General features: G+C 38.1%; 2 protein-coding genes across 2 annotated transcripts in view; one reads left to right on the top strand and one right to left on the bottom strand.

The window, feature by feature from the left end:
• LOC136258837 (receptor-interacting serine/threonine-protein kinase 4-like) overlaps positions 1-24,429 on the top strand; it is an 84,121-nt gene extending 59,692 nt beyond the window's left edge. Inside the window, exons 2-3 of the mRNA XM_066052189.1 lie at positions 24,258-24,308; positions 24,361-24,429. The gene's annotated coding sequence lies outside the window, so the exon portion shown is untranslated. The remainder of the gene's footprint in view (positions 1-24,257; positions 24,309-24,360) is intronic.
• LOC136259294 (ATP-dependent RNA helicase DDX18-like) overlaps positions 20,359-24,429 on the bottom strand; it is a 91,971-nt gene continuing 87,900 nt past the window's right edge. The window contains exons 3-4 of the mRNA XM_066052783.1: positions 21,409-21,595; positions 20,359-20,494 (exon numbers count right to left, since the gene is read on the bottom strand). Coding sequence (XP_065908855.1) covers positions 20,359-20,494; positions 21,409-21,595 — 323 coding nt within the window. The remainder of the gene's footprint in view (positions 20,495-21,408; positions 21,596-24,429) is intronic.

Genomic DNA, 24,429 nt, shown 5'->3' with positions numbered 1-24,429 from the left:
AGTGGCTATATTTACGGGCCTGTAACATAGGATTTTTTTGCTATAATTACGGCATTCCTAAGTGCGCATATGCAAGCATCTCATGACTTATATTTTTTTGGCTGTTGATATTTAGCCGGTCATAAAAAAACTTAGAAAAAATCATGACACAAAAAAGGTACTCTATATATATATAAGAAACGAAGAAAAAAGGTGCGATGTAACTGAGGCTCGAACCCACACATCCAAGGTTGGAGTACCCATGCTCTGCCACTGTGCCACCAGTACTTGCTGGCTACCGCTCTTGTTTTTGTAGTATTTGAATGTTACAAAATATAAAATACTATATAGTCTAACCCATACCAGTGAAGAAGAAACCAAAGCTGAACCCGACCCTAACCCTAACGTTAACCTGACGTTTGCCTGTTAAACACAATGATGACTTTTACTGTCTGTATGAAGGTAAGTTTTTGGGTGAGTTTGAGGCGAGCTAGGGTTGGCCTGGCTTCGCTCGCTCCAACTCTAGCTCACCTTGAACTCACCCAAAAACTTACCTTCATAAAACTAGTGTGTTTGATACTCGTGTTATACAACAAATGACTGGCTATATAAATATTTGCACCGTGACCGACTAAGTCACGAGATGTTTGCACATGCGCACTTAGGAATGCCGTAAATATAGCAAAAAAATCCTACGTTACGGGCCCGTAAATATAGCCACTTTGAAAATTCTTTGCCCTTGGGATGTAAATTACTAATGGACAATTAAATCATAGAATTTCATGGTTAATATAAATGATCATAACTTTGGAATGCAATCACCTATTGACTTCAAATAAAAGCCGAGTAGTTCATTTTAGCAGTACCTTTAATTTGAAACTGTGCAAAATGATGCTTCAGGGAGATAAAGAGAAAAACAATGAATTTTCAATACAAACATGGCTGTAAAGGTCACCAAAGGTCAAACATGCGATAGCTCTATATCCCAAAAATTACATCACAAGGAGTACAACCTATATGCAAAGTTTCATAATTGTATCAAAAATTATACAAATATTGCACTATGCCGCTCTACTAATAATCAGATATTAGTATAACATTACCCCCCAAAACACCTTTGCTGTAAAAAAAGGCGCGTCCAAGAAACTACAAGTAACTGAAAAAAAACAGCTCAGCTATAGAAAAAGACTAACTGGCAACTGAAAGAGATAATATCTGGAGCGGCCAAGAATCCTGTTACTACAACTACCAAAGTACCAAATTCATGCAAGAATACCTTGGCTGAAAAACAGGTAAATGAAAGTAACCGGTAACCAAAACAGCTGATATCTGAAGCAGCCAAGAATAAAATTTATGTTGATACAACTAACTACAGTTATTAATGAAATTGTAATATTGAATCTTAATCATTCAGCTGTGTTCTATACATTCATCCCTACTACATCGTAATTTAATTCTTTGTAACTCTAATTGGCTGGTAATTGGCCGCCTTTTTTTCTTTATACTGACTATTGAAAAAGGCGGCCAATGTTACAATTTCATTAATAACTGCAGTTAGTTGTATCAACATAAATTTTATTCTTGGCTGCTTCAGAGATCAGCTGTTTTGGTTGCCGGTTACTTTCATTTACCTGTTTTTCAGCCAAGGTATTCTTGTATGAATTTGGTACTTTGGTAGTTGTAGTAACATGATTCTTGGCCGCTCCAGATATTAGCTCTTTCAGTTGCCAGTTAGTCTTTTTCTATAGCTGAGCTGTTTTTTTTTTCAGTTACTTGTAGTTTCTTGGACGTGCCTTTTTTTACAGCAAAGGTGTTTTGGGGGGATATCACTCATTTTTATCAGTTATATAATTTACAGACTCAACTTGATTGATCAAACCATGGAGATGTATGATGAATTCTGCATTGTAGAGGTGTTGAGACCAAACACAAAGTGGTGAACATATATCATACATTCCTATAGTAGCTGTGAATTGTTATTAGAACCAGAAATGGTGGAAACTGCAATTTACTGGTCAGGCCAAGTAATGGCTAGTCAGGGTTACCACTAAAGATTTATGTAATACACTTATTTGCAAAGCATGCTTTACTAGGTTGTTTGAGAGGATACCAAAACTGAAAAAAATTGACATAGCAACTCTGAGATTACATCTGGGAGTGTTTTCAGACAGAAATTTAGCACTTTCTGCTATTTTATTTGATAATTGTTCTATTTTTTATTACCTGACTGTTCTATTAGAATATATTGATACTTTTCCATGAATAAAACCTGCTATGGCCACTGCCATAGTGGCCATAGTGTCCTTAGGACAATTCAGCAAATTGGTTTGCCACTCACAGCACAAGATGCTTTGCTGAGGGTCTATTACAGAGATCACAAATGTGGTACACCACATTATACTATTTTCATTTCAGTACATAGACACACGCATACATCATCATCATAATATTATACAAGCACAAGGCACACACGCACACACACAAAATGTGCAAACACTATACATACTACACATGTCAACACATATACACGACATATTGATGTAAACAAGTTAATATCACAATGCTCTCGTAGGTGAGCTGAGAGTTCCCTTACTAGATGTTAAAAAGTTCTTGCAGTGCTTGAAACAGAGGTACTGGAGAGTGAAGGATTATCACTGACATCATATTCAATCACAATAATTGTTGCAATGTGAAATCAATATTAATTGCTTATGTACTGCATTACCATTGTTATGTTAATGTGCGTGATTTATCTCACAATATATGATTACCTTTAGGTATGTTAGTAGATTGTACTGGTGTGTTTGAGTACCATTACAGAGGCAGAGGAAACAACTTTTAGAAGGGAGGATGGGTGCATATCTGCTGGAGTATGCATTTGCCTCGCAGAATAGTTTTTGAAAAATTTTCCCTTTGAAATTGAATAAGATTAATTGAATAAGCACCTTTAAAGCCAGGATTTGGTTAACTGCATGGACAATTTTTTTAGCTCAAATAATTTGGCATAGCTGTTCTTCCATATAAAAGCTACTAAGAACAATTCACATTATTATTTATTAATTATTTACCTAAGATGGAAAACTGGAGGAGGAGACAACATCATCAGACAGACCACCACAGTACAGTGGATTCAAAGGTATTAATTGTGTACTCTCACCGGCGTCTTCGGTCAAAGGACACACGGTTACGCCTCGGAAACTCACGATCCATAAGAGCACCGACGTACATTTACTAGTGTTCACGTGCGCTACTTGAGGTGTGAAAGGGACTTTCCAAGAGACTTCCCCTGCTAGCACAAGTTGTAATTGATGATGGTCGGGCAAGGACCAGTAAATGCCCATATGCCCACTCTTGTATACGTCACTGATCATGAAATCTGAGTACCATGCACCCTATGGCCTGCTGTACGGGTTGACGCGCCTCTAAAATCTACTGCCTGGTATGAAGTGTTATGACCAAATACGGAAATGGTGCTTCACTTTGATCGTGACCTACTTTATGAAACGGTGTAGATCTAACTGTAAGTTAATATCGCTAATTAAATGTTTTTGTATGTGCATAAATAAGGTGTTTCAGCCCTTCTCTTCAGTCTTGGCTGAATATGAGTGAATTAATTAGAGTTAGTGCATATTAGGAACCTCAGACGGTGGTTGCGAGGGGTCTGCAACTCTAGAAATCACGTCGATGGTTCAGACGTGATTCTGGAATCAGGAATCACAATTTGTTAAAAATTTCCTATAAATCTTTGTGCTTCTCCGTATTTCTATGTAAGTATCCTTAGCGCCAGGAATCACATAATCAGTTATAGAATCAGTGTGATTTCCGAATCACGTCTATCAAAACCCCATAGTTGCGGACCCCTCGGGTGGTTGCTACTTTATATAGTTGTTAAATGTGCTCCTGTTACATACTAAACTGTGCAAAGAGCAAAACAAGTTATTTCTTTTGATATATTTATCAGATGTCCCGATGGTTGTTTCTGCAGGTCACTTGAAGGTCTACCTCACACTGTTGTATGTGTTAAAGCATGTGTTTCTTCATGTAAGAAGTACTGAAGTAAGTTTCCTAAGGCAATGGTTCTGCCAGATGTTGAAACTGACCTTGCCTGGTGAAAGAAAAATTGTGTTATATATATTTTAGTGCCAATTTGTTGTTTATACTATGAGGTCTTAACTGCATGATGTTATCCTGCATTTTTAAGGTCTCATTATTGTGGTCTACTGCATCATCAACAAATTATATCAAAAAAGAAGGAATGGAACCATATTGCAGACGTCTGTGTTATTGGCCGATTGGGACCAATGATTACATGTATTGTGATTATAGTATTGTAATTCTCCAGGTCAGTTTCTTTCAGGGACTCATGTTTGAGTATCTTGAGTTTTAAGCGTCCATATTTTTGCACATTAATCTCTTTGTACTTGTAGTGCCCACTTTGCCAACTTGCTGTTTACAGATGTGTTCTCAGTAGTGTGGTAATCTAAATTCAACTGAATTTATTTCCTAAAAATGATACTATGCTTATGTACCACAGTAACCATGCTAACAAATGTTTGTTGGTAAAATGCATTTGTCACATATCTCCTTAATGAACAAATGTTAGAATTTTCAGACATTTGTTCCACCACTAGTTATTTTACAGATCTATTACTAGTAATGGGCTAATGGCTCTAACCACCAGTATCTATCTAGATCATGAGACTACCCTGATTAGGAAGGTGTCCTGGTTTTCCAGGTACATTAACATGCAATGAGAGTTTGTAGGACCTTCTACTGTCTGTGCACGGTTAATGTGCTCTATAGTGCATGCCAAACTTGTTACCTAGGTTTAGATTGACCACACAATTAACATGTTGTTTTTCTTGACAGGTCCAGTGAAATTCAGGCATTGGTTTATTGGGGAAGGCACCCCATTAGCTAGGATTACTGATGGTTTGCCACTTGTAGCACAGGTTGTATGTGAACGGACCACACTTTTTGTAAAGGAGATCAATCACAAACTGGTACGCATGTGCACGTGTACTTTTTTGCACTCACACACATACTGTACATGAGCACAAGATGCACCATGAGCACGAGACGCACACACAATATACATGGACATTAAAATATACATGCGTACACAACATATTGGTTGTACTAGCTTTGTGTATGGTCGTAACTTCATATCGTTATTCTTAAATCCAGGTATGTGACCCAGAGTGGAATAGGGGGTGACAGTGGTGGATTCCTCTGTTTGTCATTCGGTGTTATTCAACTGTCCAGCACTTGACAGCTAGTGGGGGTAGTGACAAGGGTGTTCCATCTAGCCCGGGAGAAAATTTGCAGACTGCCTCAGTTGTAACCCCACCCCACCCCCATCCCCTTCTTGGCAGAACTGAAGATTGGTGTCCCTCAAGTACACAATGGCAGATGAAGCAAAGCCAATAATCATTTCTTATTTGTCTACCAACATGGGACAGTGGCTTATTTTTAAAAGTGCATTTTGTGAAATACTGTATTGTTGCATGTATCAATTAATTTGTGTGACATATGTTAATCACTAGCTGTCTGGTTTTACTGTGCATGAGCACCGTTTCGTCAGAAAGTTAGATCGGAATTGGGAGTGACGATGTCTACACGAAAAATGGCAATCACGTGATAGTACATGGGTGGCGCTAAATGAAATTATCCTGAAAACACTCCCTAGAGAAGTTACATTCTTCACGCTTTCACAGTACGTTTATATGAGTGTTGGGTTTGTGTCCATGCCGCGTCTTTAAAAGTTATCATTTGGATTAGGCGTTTGGTAAACAAAATCCGCTGTACAGGGAGTCCAGTACTAGAAAACTCCTGTGCCAGTATTACTCCACAAAATGTAGTTATATTCCATGATAATAATGGCGATAACGCTAACGCAAGCCGAGATATCAGCGTAATAAAGTGAACCTGGTCTTATTTTCGCGGTTACGACAAGATAACGACTCATTTACAATCACGGCGCCCGCTATACAATACATTTCTAATGGGAATGATTGTGTAATTCAGGGCTAAAATTGCAAAACCGTCCCTACACGTCAATAACTCACAGTAGTAGCTGCGCGCATTCTTTAATTGTGGCGTGCGCTTTGTAGTTTCTTGGCCACGCGCCTCACTACCGTGAGTCTTGATTTAGACACAGTAACTCACTTGTGACTGAATGTTGCACAGTTTTTTAAAGGAGAAGTCATATTCATTAAGAGGAACCTGTGTACAATAAACAATGTAGTGTAAACACGTTAGGATCTAACACTTTCACACCTCAGATCAAAGGAACTGCCCGGTCTACATTTTGTATGTAGTCCAGCTCGAGGGGTCACCAACTCACGAAAAAGGGGTACGCATTTCAAAATCTTGAACAAATTTCTCAAGATTTCATGGATTTCAAAAGATTTCACAAAATCGAACGAGAGCTGCAAAATCTGATTTTAAAGTACAGGTTGGTGAAAAGTGATAAGTTCTGAAATCACCAAAAATAGTGGGAGAAAGAAACAGTAGTTCAGCAGGCATGTAGGAGCAAAGCTTCACGAAATTGAGATTAATCGTGAAGCCATATAAAGCCAGGGGTAAAGCAAAGGAATAACTATTAAATGAAACCCTACAAAACCAGGAGCGACTGGCAGCTGAAGCCCTATAAACAAAGAAACCTGAAGACCAAGCATTCAGGGGAAATCCCGTGCGAAACCCCTCAAAACCAGGAGCAACTGTCAAAGCTCTATCTGGTGTGAAACCCCACAAAAACAGGAGCATCTGTATGCTTAAGTTGCTTTTGTAGTTGGTGTGTTGCTATTAAAGTTTATGAAGTTTGCTAAGTTTGTAGTTTGCTAAGTAAATTCGGAGCGGAACATCGGATTTCATTCTTACGTTTGTGCAGGAGCGGTTTACATGGATTCTCCTGGTTTTGTGTAGCTTCTTTCCCACAGCTCCTGGTTTTGTTTGGCTTCCACAACTCGCTTAATACAAATCCGAAACGAAGCGAAACATCGGATTTTATTCTTACTTTTGAACGGTTTACATGGATTCTCTCCTGGTTTGTGTGGATTCTCTCCTGGTTTGTGTGGCTTCTTTCCCACAACTCCTGGTTTTGTTTGGCTTCCACAACTCGCTTAATACAAATCCGAAGCGGAGCGGAACATCGAATTTCATTCTTACGTTTGTGCGGGAGCAGTTTGCATGGATTCTCCTGGTTTGTGTAGGTTCTTTCCCACAACTCCTGGTTTTGCTTGGCTTCTACAACTCGCTTAATACAAGTCCGAAACGGAGCGGAACATCGGATTTTATTCTTACTTTTGGACGGTTTGCATGGATTCTCTCCTGGTTTTGTTTGGCTTCTTTCCCACAACTCCTGGTTTTGTTTGGCTTCCACAACTCGTTTAATACAAATCCGAAACGGAGCGGAACATCGGATTTCATTCTAAATTTGATTCTCTCCTGGTTTTGTGTGGCTTCTTTCCCACAGCTCCTGGTTTTGTGAGGCTTCCACAACTTGATTATACAAATCCGAAGCGAAGCGGAACAACGGATTCCATTCTTACTTTTGTGCAGGAGCAGTTGAGTGTAAGCTACGGTACCAGAACGAGTATAGAATCAGAATCACTATAACAGCATAAGATTTCGTATTTCAGGCAGGATTTCACTGAGGGTGTACGAGATTTTGAAGCAGTTGGTGACCCCTCGATCCAGCTAGCCGGGCTACATAGTAAATGTAGCCTGGGCTACGTCTGGGCATTAATTATATAGACACTAAGGCCAAAATTGATTGTGGGGATCGATTAATAGTCACGTTATTAGTATGCATGACTTAATGAAAACCCTTCAGATGGAGAGTATTTTGTTACCCATGCTATCCTACGAGTTGAACAACATTGGGCTAAAATGAGAACTAGTGCTATAATTTATTCACCCATCATTTCCAGTTTCTGAATACGGACCATGCCCCCATCACGAAGTAGCCACTCTACAAGCAAGCTTACTTATCTAGGTCTTTAGTAAATTTAGTAATTAACAATTCAATAGCACTGATTAAAACATTTAACTTGCATAACCAAAATTCTCTGCGATATCTCCAGGATTTGTCCATTCATCGTAACTGAATGTAACCGGAATGTACCGGCTGCTGACTCATAATTGAAATTTTTAGACATGCATATATAATACATCCAGTGGCTGCACTCATATTGGCTTGGGTGATGATCACCCTGTGCAGGCTATCAGCCTGATACAGACGGGAAATGTTACATATTAGCTGTAACATGGGACATTTGGGATTTTTCCTGATATGTACATGCCCCCGGGCAGTCAGGCATACTGTACATACCAGGCAAAACCCTCATGACCACCATTACATGTAACTGTGACCAGACAACTGGTCTATAATATTAACAGGTGACTCATAACTGACTGGATGAAAGTGTTGTTTGTATTTGGTTGTATGTAGTGTAGTTAAAGCATAGATAATAGAGTACATCAAAGGGATAGGAAACGTAAGCAATTTCTGTTTGATTTCCGTTACATGTGATTTGAAAGGACAAGACAGTTTTGTACTCAAGCATGGGAATCAGTGTTCTAAGCAGCATAAATAGTAATCCAACAGACTACAGCAAGCATTGAGGCCTTTGTGGGAGATTTTGGCGAGAGAATTCATACTGTAGATTTTGTAACAAAGCATATCGCATTAACCGTGATTGTTACATGCCGTCATACTTTCACTCATAGTACCTTCATGCCTCATCCATACCACTTCTTGTATAGCCGATTCCACTTTCAAATCTTGTGGTAAGCTAGGCGTGTCACCAACACAGTCTTTTATCCTTGCGTTATTATACTGCTAGGTGGTTTAATCTTTTTGGTAAAAATGGACGATACATAGTTGTTTCTTTGAGCAACAGTTCCTGTCTTTCTCTGATATTCCCTCTGGTTCTCTCTGTTAAATGGTAAGGAATAGGTTTATCACATTTAAAAGGATAGAATATTTTACGAAGAAAGTTAAGCGGTTTGAAGTAATTTTTTGGGCCATTTCAATCTCCTTTAATTTTGCACATAACTTCCTTGAGGGTTAGTATATATACCATCCTAGTTCCCTCGATTATTTACTTAAGTTCACTGTAGCTAAGTTTCACAGTCGTTGGTTACAAAGTTCTGTCATTACAACAACTTGTTTCTCTTTGATAAAAGTACAGCAAGCGTAACGAGTATGTTCAATAGAAATGTACATCTTTCGTGACATCACGTTATTGTGTTTCCTATCCCTTTATGCACTCTATTATCTATGGTTAAAGCTGCTGTAATGCAGTCTTATTAAACAGGTAGCTTTGGTGCATTTTAACACTAATTACAACAGGGTGGGCTGCTTCCTCAGTTTTGACACATGCACACAACATGGATGCACACGCACACACATCCTCTGTACTACTGCCATAAAATTGTCGTATGGCCCTTAAGCTAGGGTACAAATCTGAAAAGGTTACAAATCAATTTGTTGGGCAAGGTCTACACTTGTGTACTGAGTAACAATCTCCCTCTGCCATAGATAAGCCACTACGTATTAGTGAAAATTGATTTCTTGTGACAACCAAAGCACACAAAAACTTGCGCACATACATGCTGTGTGCATCAAAACACCACTAAACGTGATACAATATATTCTACAATGTGTGCACACACACACACACACATTCACATGCAATTGATTTGGTTCTATGCATTTAAAACAGTTGATAAATATATGGATTTGTAATTCTCGCACCAATGTGATTTTTCCATGTACAATCAAGCTAATATGTTATGATTCAATGGGTGCCCGGTGTTTACTGGGGAAGCAAATGCCCAACTGTCCTTGTATTGCTTGGGGTCATTGTGGAACTCCAAGTTATGCACAAATTACAAATCTACATTACCTTCGCTTGATCTTAAGAATATCAGTTCTTCTGGCATAAGCAGTAGCAAGGCATTCCCCCTCCCTCCAGCTCTAGCAGTACGTCCAACTCTGTGTAGATATTCCTGTACAATGACAACACCATAGGATATCAATGGATCATGTGATCTGTAAAATAATACTGATGTAGTGATTGTTATACAGAGGGGGCAAAATAGGATTCTCTGATATCAAAGACAATGACTAAGAAAATGTACAGTATCTGTTGAGAGTCAAAATATATAGTGAAAATTGGGAGATGAATTTCTAACGATGGGTCAATATTATCACAACCATATTATATAATCAATCAGTTGACTAGGGTATAGGTTTCATATTGTCCAGTGCAACTACAAGAATAAATGACTCTTTGGTCCTACCCCACAAGTCCAGCTGCATACATTTTTGTTGTTTTTTCTCCTGCTACTTCACCATGTATAACGATTTAAAATAGCATCAAACCTTTTAGTTATGGCAATTCCATAACATATAAATGTATTAAATTATTACTACTGACATAAAATACAGTCGTCCATGAAATTACATAATTATGGGAAACAGTTGGGAAATGTAATAGTAAGTAGGTCCGAAGATGTACTTCATGACCTCAATAATAAGACCACCTCATTATAGTGACCGTGTCAAGTACGTAGATCCCAAACACAGGCTGTACTTCCCAACCTAACTAACAAGACCACCCCTTTATTTCAGGCCGTGCTGTATATAGTTGGTAATATAACATTCATCCATATAAGAACTAAAGGTGTACCGATATGGGTTTTTGGCATGTACCGATATCCGATATTGGTGCCACCAAGGGCCGATAACTGATAGTCGATCCGATATTTGCATTATAGTTAAAAGTGTACATTTACCTACCCTACAACAACATGTGCATGTATTCATTGCTATACTCTGCCTGTGGTGGTACACAGCTTGGGTTTCTATTGTGCAATCCAGACAATTAGGCACCCACAAACATTTTTATGTATACTCCCATGAAGCCTTATACGGATATTTCTGCATTCTAATGGTTTGTGAGAAAGCTGGTACTGTGACAGCAAGTTTTTGGTTATCCTGTGACCCTTCTTTTTATTACAAGGTAGCTACTCTATAACTGCTTCATTTATAAAGACTGTGTCTGTGATAAGCTTTCCAGCAACAGACAGTAGAATCGCGTGTATTTATATGGCTTCTCGTAGCGTAGCGCTTGTTTCAGAGTGAACAATAAGCCACTGACACTAAAGAGCCACATGAATAATGTAGAAAACCAATGCACAATCCGTTTATGTACAAACTATTGCTACTGTATAAATATCGGTAGCAATATCGGTCCTCCTGCTGTTCTGTACCGATACCGATATTGGTAAAAATTGTCATATTGGTGGCCGATATTATAGCCGATCCAATTATCGGTACATCTCTAATAAGAACTATGACATAGCATATCAGTGGCGGATCTAGGAATTTATAAAGGGGGTTTCCAGTTTAGAAGGTGGAGATATATATTGACATGAGATACGCAAACGTTTGCACTACATCGTCTGGTTTGGTAAGGTGAGACCAAAAAAAAAAAAAAAAGGTCACAGCCTAGTAATAGTACATAAAATATATTAAAAACTTCCTACACACTACTTTAGTAGCTACTGTGACTGCTCTAATTACAGTATCTCGATCGAGACGCACGCCGCGATAATTAAAACATTTAATTGTTACGCAATCATTTTTCAAAGGGGGTTTCCGTGGAAACCAATGAAACCCCCCTGGATCCGCCACTGCATATTATGTTCATACTTAGATCTAAAGTGTTTACAAACAGCTGGTTCAATATATACACATACAGACTGATCAGAGGAGGTACGACACACTCACGTGAGCTAGTACCATTTGTATCATGAACCATGGTAGTGGTTCATAATAGAGATCACCTGTTTTTTTACCAAAATCCTAATATAACACACACATAAACACCACCTTAGGAAGCTCCCCCAACCACAAAGAAGCCTTAGAAGTTATTTTGGAAGAATTATAGGTCCACTGAAAAATGAGAAGTCAAAAGGAACCACATTTTTAAATAACCGAAATATGCCATTTTGTTCATCTTATTACTTTTTAAACCAGGCGCACGCCCTTTCAGCCGGCTGTGGGCGTGCGCCTGGTTTACTGAAATTGTTTTCGTAAAAGTGTGTGTGTGTACCTATCTATCTACCTATCTACCTATGTTTGTCCGTACGCACCCATGTGAGCAAAATCGTTTAATAACGGTAAAAGCAGCTTTTACGTAAGAAGTAAAAGTGAAATGAAGTCTGTATTAAACTTCTGCACAGGTGAACTTTGCTCTGAGGTGGATTTCTTTTCGGCGGACTGAAATACGGATGTGGTGACTTTCCTCAGACTACCTTCCCCTTGAGGTTTTCAGGCATTTAGCAACTGAAAAACAACGGTGCAGGCCTCGTACACTGCCAGGAATAGCCTATCGCTTCGAGTTGAAAGGGGGCGTATCCCTTACGTACGCGAACGAAAATTAAGAGCAGCTTTGAGGCTTTGTCGAGAGAATTTGTGGGAAAAAAACGTTAGTCACACTATAAAAAAGTTTAGAAGATAGTTTTGTGCGTAATATGTTAGTAAAAGCGATTTATTTAACAAATGCTTCCTTAGCAGTGCATAGCAACGTAATTGAACGAATTACGAATATTTCATGAATTACAAAATACGAGAAATAGCTAATTATATTATTACACAACCCAAACTACCCTATTGTTACATAGTTGGTTAATTCATAGTAGTATATACTGTCTATAGTTATTCCAGATGAGTTAGCTAGCTGCATGGCGCCTGGTTTTTAGAAGTAGCACATCAACTTATTCCATAGAGCTAGAACAAATGTAAGTATTTTTTGGGTACTATACTTGGATATAGTACAAAGTACAGTACATTCAATAGTAAGGAAACAATACATTGCTGTTTGCTAACTCTAACTGACTACTTAACAGCTAACTTGATACACATGTTTAGTACTATGTAATATTAGCACCTCTTATTATCATGTCTGCTATCCATAAATGGATTTATAAAAAGTAAACAAACTAGTGTAAAAATAATTTTAAACATTAAAACATGGGAATAGAGTTCGCTGAAAAAAAGTAAGAGTCAAACAAGCTAGCATGTTAAACACACAGAGATCTCTATTTGGTTCAAATAAACATTTATACAGAAGTATTCTCAGTACTTATCAGCTCCTGATTTGTAGAGAAACTCCTTAGTTTCTACCATATCCATTGAGTCCAAATAGAGATCTGTGTGTGTTTAACATGCTGGCTTGTTTGACTGTTGTTTCTTTACTTTTTCAGTGAACTCTATTCCAATGTTTTAATTTTTAAAATTAATTTTACACTAGTTAAAAGAACTTCTTTAGCACTGAGGGTTTCAATAAAAACTAGGTGCCGATTGAAAGCTTATCTTATGCATAATTATAGGGTGCAGTTAACCCTAGGTGGTTTGATATAAATGTACACGGCGACTGGAGATGTTGTCATGTGATAAAGAATGAACTGCATAAAACAGAGGACCACGCAAATGTGTTTACTAACTGTACTAGCTGTACACGTGTACCAAAGTGATTACACGTAAGGCTGGTACTGTTGTCACTGATCAGTCAAAAATGTGGGATAAAGAAAAATTTGTCATCAAGACTGTAAAACAGCAAAATTTTGTACCCATGGTAGGGAATTTGGCTGTAGCATAAACATATTCCATTACACTTCAGCACAATAAACATCCTGAATTGTGAGGAACTTTGTATCATCAGGTTATCCCCACCAACGTATTGCTTTGTACAATTGATTGATCCAGTTTAGCCACTAGTGTTCTGAATTACAGGGTAGCTGTCAAGCTATAGCAAATTCAGATGTAGTGGATATTTCTTTTAGAATGTACACAACCTTTGGCATCAGTAATTTCATTTTGCCTCTAGTTGCACCGTGTTTTAAATTCACCATAATAAATTTTCATCTTTTGAAAATATGCTGTCAAAAATTTTAATAACAAATATTTTCAACATGGAAATTTTCCTGATATACAGCACTCAGTAACTTGTGAGAATAATAAAAGAAAATTTTGGACTTTTCCGACACTATATTACATTCGTGTTGAGCTGAATCCTGGGTTGCTAATTAAGAAGCCATATAAGATCAAAGGCTTTATTAAACATGTTCCTGACGCATTTATTCGTATGCTCAGGTTACCGGCACGCCCTTAATTGTTGAAAATATGGCGTCCAGTGCAGCGTCAGCAAATGTGGAGCGAAACCCTCTTGGAAAGAGGTCAAACAGCCAAACGAAGGATCTACTTATGAAACTATGGGAATACTTTAAGCAAGAAGCGAAGAAGTATAAATTTTCCGTCAACATCAAGGAGAGAATCTCGAAGGCCACCGGTAATACTTTTTTACTGGGTTATGGCATACATTACACCACGCAGGGATTTCAAAGACGTCCATTGTAAGAGTTAGAATGGAGTACTGCAAGAAAGGCGGTTTGTCTACACCAAGAAAAAGGTACAAAAAGCACTTTGTACAAGCCGGGCTGCTCGATTGTAATCGTCAAGTACAAACGTTCACAAGTCCGCATTGATGCAGACAATTTCGCTTAAGAATGATGGTGTTTTCTCTAGGGATAGAACATAGTTTTAAAGAGTGTTGAGTGATATGGGATTTAAGTACAAGACGATTAATGACGAGGTTAGCATTGCAACAGTTTGTACTTTAATGTCCCTACACATATACGCAGGGTATACTATGAGCAGCCCTGCATAGTCCATCAGCATCATAAATATTAAAGACAAACAAGGTACAACAGAACTGAAGAAAGACCAGTTGTGTACTTGGATGAGACTTGGGCAATGAAGAACTTCTAGGGCAATTCCTCATGCAAATCAGCAGTGATAGTGAGTGGCGATGGTGGTATTTCCACTAGCAGCAGTGGGTCCAAGTTTTCTTCTGGGCTTACTTCATCTGATGTAAGACTGTTTGATATTTGCAGCATTGGTATTACAACTTGATGTTGTTCCCCAGGAGTCATCAGGTAGCTGGGATTAAACTCTGTGAAGTGTATAAAATACAGATGAAATGTAAGTGTGTGCACTTTAATAAAAATATTATTGCTTTATTATGGTAGCAGAAGTTGAGCATACCATCCCTCGTATATTTGATCAGTGCAGGAGTGTTTGGAAGTTACTACAGGTACTATCAGCCCAAATTCATACACACAGTATTATTTGAGTTGTTGAAACTTTTAGAGTTTTGTGGAATGTGACTTCAAAAACAAAGTGCTGGCTGGAAAAGCTGTGCACATGTGTGGCGAAGTGATGAGAAAAGGATTAAAATGACAAATTGACTGAATGGGAATAGAAGACGATGGGCAGCTGTGTGGTAAATGTGAAGTAAAGTACATGTCGTTTGGCTCACTTGCAGGTACACCAATGCTGTGTAACAGATTTTGAGCTGTTATAATTTGGGTTTTTCCTCTTTTTGAGACTGGAGACGTTCTTCCCTGAACATAAGTAGGCCACTTATCTTCTAAATACAATGCAACAGTGGCTCCAGCTCTTCTACTCATGCAACTCTGTTTTACACATACAAAAACTGTTTTATTTTTTTCAAAAGTGTATTACAGCCTCTTATGTACATAACTATATACATAACAGATGGTGAAATCATGCGTGTTGAGGGCAGGAGAGTGACGCCTGGCTTCGCCACAAACATGTGTCAACACGAACACCAAAGGGCTACACTTTAGAGGCTTCCCCATTGAAAATGTATGGAGAAACTTTACAGTGTCATAACTGGAGTGTCTTACATTCGAATGAAGCGCTTTTAATATATTTTTAGCAGATTGAGAAGCGCTACGTATCGAGCAATACAGGAGGCCCGTGCGATGTAGCAATCGTAAGTTATTAATCGTTTTTGAGGATTCAGCTAAACGCGAACATACTATACTTCACTTAAATTTCTATACAAGCTAACTGGGACCTAATCTTTATTTGTATACAGCAGTGTCCTACTGTACATATGTCCCAATTTTCAATGAAATTGAAAGTTTGTAAAGTGGAATGGGAATATTAAATTTATTCAACATTAACAATTGTTACAGCTTGTTAGTAATCTTATTAATGAAAAGACATCTGTATGGCGTTTGTTTGTACAAACATACGCCACATGAGTGTATTTAATAATATGCACATGTTTGCGTTTAACAATTTGTACAGCTTTTATTCCATTAGCTAAACTTGTTATTTGGAACTTGTATTGTCTTCTTTATCAAGTGTAACACCTCAGGTTACATCAGTGTATACATCAGTGTAATCATACATTATGGTAATGCTGTATATTAGGGTTTGGACTTTCTTGCACAAAATCTAGAAACCAGTTTCACAATATCTCCATGGCATCTTGGCAGTTTTGGTTAGTCAACAGAGCAGCCAAAAATGCTTTGATAAAAATTGCTACAGAATTTTGAAAAATGTATATTTTACAGAAGTGTCTACTGACTGACTAACTAACTGCTTGCCTGCCTTCACACTAGCATAACTCATAGTGACCAAGGGCTACAGGTTGTTTTCACTGTTGTACACCACTTCAGACCGACAGGTGCCTTTAGCATACTGCTATATGGAAAATGTACATATCACCTCCTTTATGTTCCATTTCTTCTCACTGACAATGCAAGGTGCGTCAATTTGCACTACAACTTGACCGGCCACACAATGAAGCATATGTAGTAACACCTACATAGAGCTCTGTACAGTGTACAAAGCACACTTCGAATGTTGGTAGCATGTGATGGCTTCCCTATGTTTGCAATGGAAATTGTTTGTAGTGACTGGATTGATTGCTGAGGCACTTCTTGTACTATTCTTCATTTGTAACACTGTGTAACAGGGGGAGCATAGCTGAAAATGAAGTGTAATGGCTACTACACTTTTTAGTAATTGATAGTTTGGGGCACACGTTCAGACATAAACATTAAGTACCATTCTTTCTTTTAATGCAGTAAGTGTGGGTTAACCAGTCATAATTATATTACAAAAAAAGTAAACAAACAAGTGCAAGGAAAAAGTTTGGAATTTAAATAGAAAATTATGTTATAGTTAGAACGAACTGACAGGATTTCTACACGATTTAGCGACCCAATGATGATGTCGGTAGCTGAGCCATTAAAGCAATCTGCTACCCAGAATCAACAAAGATTAAAAGCAAAGCAACTTGGTAAACATTCAATGTAGCTGAAACCGACGTTGGCCTGTTCTAAGTAGTTAAGAAAATTTCTCTGAGTGAAGCAGGCAAAGAAAGATCGAGAGAAAGTGGCGCTGTGGGTACTAGCATTGAGATTTACTGTTCCAGGTGTCAGCGTCACACCATAGTAGCTATACTATGTCTGGATGAGTACGAATGACACTTGTCTAGTTAGAAAGTAAGCTATAACAAGTGACAAAATGGCTGCTAGCATCGAGAGATACTCTTCAAGTTTACTAATTATGTCAGCGCCACACTACATTGCAGCATAGTGTAACTGTGTAGCTATATTGAAGTGGTGTGTTGGCTTGTTCTAAGTAAACCACGAGCTAGACCACAGGTTACTAACTAGTTGGTAACCCTGCCACAGATTTCTATTAGATTTAGTACCCTCATTAAGCCTCTAGACATCAAAGGAAATTATGCGTAAATTTTAGTGGTTGTTTACTACTTTCATCAAACGAAAATCAGCAAAGCCAAAAACAAAATCACCTTACTGTTGCTTAATTAGAGCCCTTCAGACTTGGCTACCCATAAATAATTACCTCGGACTACTTATTTCTAATTGAACTTAAAATTCCTAGTACTTGTGTAAATAAACACTGCTGTTAGTAGAAGCTTGCTGTAGTACATTTCACTGCTGCAGGTATTGAAAAGGAAAGGCATGGCCTCCAGACATGTAATATATCACAACTATTGCTCTTATCCTTATTTAAAATAAAACTGCAGCATAATACGTAGCTAGTGTTTACTCAAGGATAGTGTTTACACTTTATTTGAGGACGCTATGTGGTCATTATTCTAAATCAGCAACTATTAGAGGTGTATATGTTTAAACAAATAAATACAGTAATCACTTTAATTTGTATGACAATTGGTCTACCTTAGGATCATCAGGAGGATCATATTGAATGATCCAGTCAACTTCAGGAATATCCAGTCCTCGAGCAGCCACATCAGTGCACAGGAGAATACCGGACTCTGCTTGACAAAAGTCAAAGAACGTTGTAGTTCGTTTTTGTCTTCCCTGGTAACCAACACACACATACAACATACATTATGAAAATCCACATTGTGTATTGTACTCGTAATGTCAAAAGTAGCTAGTATGACAGTCTCAAATTACAACATGGATGGACTGAAAGTAGAACACACACAAAACACACACGCACACACATGGTCACAACAATGGTCTCATTAATAAGGTCATGAAGATATTAATTCTATGTTTAAGAGTTACTAGACAAGGCCACTATAAATACACATCTGGTAACTGTACAAGACTTACATGGATACTCTGTACCGGAATGTCAATGTAGTTGAGCAGCTCAGAGTGGTGCTGGACTGATTTACAAAAGGAGAGAAAGACCATCACTTTCTTCTTCAAGTTCTTTTTGAGGAAAGTGAACAACAACAAAAACCTCTAATCAGCTGGACACACTATGTAGCCCTACATGTACAAGAATAATCACACAGTACAGTAGTACTGTATAGTAGGGATCATGAAGGTTTGTACTTTACCATGAAAATGTAAAAATGTCAATCCACTTTGTTTAGTGTAGTCATACAATTTATAGGCTAATACATCACTTACACACCCACTTGTTCTAATCCTTCAACTGTTGCTGTATCACGGTGATCATCCACTCCAACATATAGTGGTGCTTTCTTCAATGATACTCTTGCAAGATCCTCCACATTACAAGTTTGTGTGGCTGAAAATAAAACTGTTTGCCTCTTTCCTAAACAATAACAATATAATTGATACATAGAATACAGATCGACAAGGAGAAAACATCCTGACCATCTGGCAGACAGACTTCTGTAAGCGTTACTCTCCACCCACTCACTCATTCAACTCACTCATCTTCTCACAACGCATGCATACACACGTACACACATACACACTACACACACACACTACATACACACACACACTACACAATATACACAAACATACGTGGCAGCAGTTTCACTATTTGTTTCATTTCCTCCTCAAATCCTATCTGCAGTATCCTGTCTGCTTCATCAATTACCAAACACTGAAGATTCTTGTACAAAAATCCCTTGGTGTTCTAGACACATAAGGTGTGTACTTCATTACACCATATAATAGACCACCTCATAGTCAAAGCCATATGTGACCCACTGAGCAAAAACTTGACTTGTTTGTGCATTTTCCTCGAACTCCATTTTATGACTTCTTTGTTGTCTATAGGGAAAATGCAATTAAGCTTCAGCCTTATCTGGTAAGAGCTTTTGGAGTTATAGCGATAGACAACAACAAGAACAAAAGAATCGATTTTGTACAGTGTTTACATATATGGAAAAAAATTACAGGTGCTTGTTTAATCAATAATGTAATTCTTGAGTGCAATGGACTATACAGTTGGGACTTGTGTCAATCTATTCACCATGAACAGGGGCATTCATCAAGGTATAGTTTGTGGCCTAAACATATCCATGCTATCAAACAAGAAGGCTGTTCAAGCTTATAAATGGCAAAAAAAAGTTACATTTTACCATAATGTAAGCAAACACAAGTAAGTTGTGTTGGTTGATGATACAGAAACAGAACAAAGATATTCTTACTCTTCATGAAGAGGCGAATTCATTGGTATACTAAATATTTCAATTTATCTCCTACTTCACTGTTCACTGAAGCGAACAAAACGTAAGTAAAATTATTTGTGTAGCAAGTGGCATGTGTTGTTTACCCAGTGTATTTCAGTGGCAGATATGTCAAAAACAAAATCATGCAAACAAATTGGGTTTTTGCTCAGTAGTCACAAATTATTTTCCCCCACAGGTGACCCTGTTAATGATGTCTTCCTCTACATCAGATCCAACAGCTAAGCTGTGACATTTTAACCCTGGCTTTTTCAAAGGCAACAATTTTTACTGTTTAGCTGTGTTTTGCATGAATTATAACTCTTGTATTTTAACAACTCCAAATGGCACTTATATTATTTTACCATCTCTACAAGCATAATAATGATTACTGGTTATAAGCTAAGGTATAGTGATTTTGTTTTATTCTAATAGAGTGCACATTTAGAGAACCATCACATATAGGGAACTCAGTCTGGTTTATTGGTTTTCTTGATCACATGACACACTAACGTGTGTTTTGATACTTTACCTGTAGATGATCCAGTTATCTCCCAGGAGTGGCTATCAAAATGTTAACACCTTTACACAACTTCTCTGCCTCCGTCTTACAATTAGCTCCACCCATCACAATTCCCAGTGTGTGGTGATGATACTTGAGTAGTTCCTTAGCCACTCCATGTCTGTAGTGACAGCTCTCTAGTTGGTGAAATCACCACCACTCCAGTGTCTATATATCAAGACACATAAAGTGTGTAATGCAACACAAAAAGCTGGTATGACAGGCTAGTGTGTTTATTCAAGGTAACCAACAACATTTTTACACACAGGTAGCACTACGTTCACTGTTCAAGAGACTGACTTTACAATGGATAGTTTGCTCAGGATCCAATACAAAATTGCCTCATGTCTCACCCCTCCCCCTCAAACTTATTATCCTCCTCTAAACCAACATAACCACATTGTGGCTGGTTATGATGGACAAGCTAAATCATGTCCATACAATGTGTACAATAGATTGTAGTCTACACAACTGACCATTTCGTGGGAGAAATTTGTACATCAGCTCTCAGTGGCGGATACAGGGGGGGTTGCAATGAAATCCCCTCTGAAAAGTGCGCGCGCCCCTATTTATGTACGGTTCGTGTGAGTGATAAAATCACCAACAGTTAAGCATAGTGTATCACATTGGGACCTTTTCTACTGGCCAAACTTCGAACTTTTGCCTTTGAAATCACTAAAAATGACATATTGACGTCGTTGAAGCGTGTTAAGCACCTCCAAAAATAATTATTGTTTTAGTACTGTTTTGCTTCAAAACTTGCTGCAAAGGCCTGGATCAACTAAGAAACAAATGTTTTGGAGTGATTTTTTTTGTGACTCACTATAGATCTATGTGGCTATAGGCCACTGAGCTATAAGACTGAGTTAACAACCCCAGCAAAGTGGTATCACACTTATTGAAAATCCCTGAACCTGAAACCCCCTCTGAAAATTCGTGTGTGTGTGTGCGTGCGTGTGTGTGTGTGCGTGTGTGTGTGTGTGTGTGCGTGTTTCGTAATATTTAAACTGGTACAGTACATTCATATACACATACTTTCCATCAAGCAGTGGTCTAATGCTCTTATGTTGTATTTCCATCATGTCAGTAAAGCCCATGTCAGTGACAGCATTCAGTGTCTTCTCAGATACCACTTCTGACAGAGAAGCAAACTTCTTGTCCATACCTAGCTCATCACCTTTCATCATCTCCTCCAGACTGCTACAGGTTCCAGTCTCATCATCTGTCAATAACAAAATGGAACACATACTCATCTAATATTAACGTACATCACATTTCCTCATGTTGACAGCAGAAATGTCACAATGGTGAGATAGTACCAGCTAAACTCTGCTGTCCATTTTGTTAATGTTTGATTGTGACTTGATAACATAATTACTGAACAAGTGGACCATTTACAGTCTACTATTACAGGACTAGTGTATTCTCATAGTTTGTAGTCAAATTAGACTTGTAGTATACATGTGTGTATACAGTGTAGTTTACATGTTAACTGAACATGTAGTGTGTACTAGTAGAATAATAACTTGTATGATACACAGGCCACACTGACATAAAATTTGTGACCAAAACCCAACTTCTTAGCATATATGTTTTTGAGATATGTAAATAGTGAAGGAAGACACAGATTAGAATATCTAATATACTGATGGATTCACCTTTTCATGGAGAGTACAAATATCTTTGTTTTGTTTCTGTACCATGAAGCACACATGAGTAACGTGTGTTTGTTTATATTGCAGTAAAATTGTCACCACTTCTAAACTTGAACAGCCTTCAATTCTTGCTTAATAGCATGGGCATGTGTATTTAGGCAAAAACTATTCCTTGGTGAATGCCCCAGTTCATGGTGAATAGAATGACACAAGTCCGTCCGTTGTACTCGAGTTTTATGATTGATTAAACAAGTGCCTGTAATTTTTTTCGTATAGGTACTGTACACTTTTTGTTGTCTATCACTATAGTAACTCCGAAAGTCCTTAATTACCAGATAAGGCTGCTGTAATACCCATTAGCTTTTCCCTGTAGATGGCTAAAAAGTCATAAAATGAAGTTTGAGGAAAATGCAAACAAGTCGGGCTTACATTCAGTGGGTCATATTTTCTAAAATTAGTTCCTCAGTACACACAGGGAAACATGGACTCTCACAACACACTTACATACCAGTTTGTAAACAATTGTTGATTCTGGTGGTTCAGCTGCTTCTAACATTTCTGGTCCACTGTGTTTCTTTTCTGTAACAAACAAACACAAAATAGTAAAGAAGGATACAGTGTTATGGAGAAGAGTTACACATTATCAGTACAGAGAATTTTAACACTTCTTGTAATTTCATATAAAATGTGTAGTGTGGTTGTGTCACATGTGAGCAAATTTACCTCATTCATCTTTTATCCACATGCATGGCTGTATCTTAAAATCACAAAGTTTAATATGCGGTGTACACAAAATCAGTAACTGTTTTATTTGCAGGTGAGTAGCTACATCCAAGCCTACAGGTAGGGACAATTATTGTTGGTGCCCGGGCAACGAGACGGCATCTACCGGCACTAATGCCTGATCACATTCTGAAATTTGAACAGTCAGGAGTCAAACATACAGTTGATTTCATGTGAATGCAATTCAACAATTCTCATAACTGATTGGTATGTTGCATGCGTGAGTTATTTCTTTACAACCGAGCTCCTCGTACGCAACCAGCTTACTCGCTGCCATAGATTGTTAGGCAACCCCAGAGGCATCTGAGCTACATAATTAAACCTGTGTGTAAGAATTCATATCAATCATGTTTGCAAATCACATGCAAAAATTATTCAGTTGCGTTCCACAGGCAACCTAAAATTGCTGCAATTTGAAACTGCTAACTGGACAACAACAGTACTGGATAACAAAGTAATTACTTTACTAATAAAAAAAACAACAGATTCGCACCATCACCTTCCAGCCAAATAGGGCAGGAGGAGCTTGTCTTGGGCCCACCATACTTGAGGTGAGCTCGAGGATCATCTATTTTATTTAAGCTTTTTCAATGTTGGATATGAAGTATGTATAAAGAGTTGTATGCAAGTACAAGAGTGAAAAGACAAAGGAGAAGTCAGTACTAAGGTTGGAGCTGTCACAATCAGTCTGTCATATTGTTTGGCTTCTGTATTACTCATAAAGTGAAATAAGGCCAAATTCTCTGTTTCCCGTCCACCGCCCGCATCTGGTTACTGTCAGCTCTAAAACTTCCATTATTCTGTATTCTTCCGGTTATTCTTGCATACTGACAGGCTCAGTAAAAGCCATCTCAAAACGGTGTCAGCTCACGTGTCAGCAGTGCTATCAAGTTGGCCCACACTTCATGCTTGTGTTATTTTTGCAACTTAAAAAGGAAACTTAAGCATACTTTTTATGGTTGTGCCAGGAAAATAATGGCTTGAAAAGCTGCCAATCTTATAATGAAATAATGGAAATGGACCGCCCACCCGCATGCAAATATGCTTGAGTCCAGGACGGGAAACAAAGAATTTATTTGGAGTGGCCTAAGCTGCACAAGAGGCTAGCTAGGTACATGCACGTATTTTCAAAAGCAAACGTGTAAAAGCCTGGCTCACATTTCTACTAAACAGTTTGTATGGGGACAGTACTAGTCAGACCTTGTGCCCAAGGCATTTCTTCAATAACAAACCTTGTTTAATTATTTGTGTATTCAATTCATGCTTTTAAATGTGCAATACTCACAAATTTGATTCTACTGATTTGTGGGAACGAACAAACAGTGCATGCGCATTACTAGTGTGAATATTATTACTGGGAAAAATTGAGTGAATAAACATCAATGGTGTAATCAATTTAAACTGGTTGATATCAACCTTCAGAAAGCTGAAATCAGCCAACTGAAGGTTGATATCAACCAGTTTAAATCTGAGAATGACCAGTTGAAACAACAGCTGGTGAGGGTTATTTGTTTTGTCATCATTACCATATATGGTATTGTTATCTTAGTCCTCCACAAGGAGTGTACCAACACAACAAGTAGCCAGTCAACTTAACAGAGTAACTTTAAGTTGAACA

This window comes from Dysidea avara, chromosome 6, assembly GCF_963678975.1.
Source record: "Dysidea avara chromosome 6, odDysAvar1.4, whole genome shotgun sequence".
Classification (NCBI taxonomy): domain Eukaryota; kingdom Metazoa; phylum Porifera; class Demospongiae; order Dictyoceratida; family Dysideidae; genus Dysidea; species Dysidea avara.
This window is presented reverse-complemented; position numbering and strand designations above follow the sequence as displayed.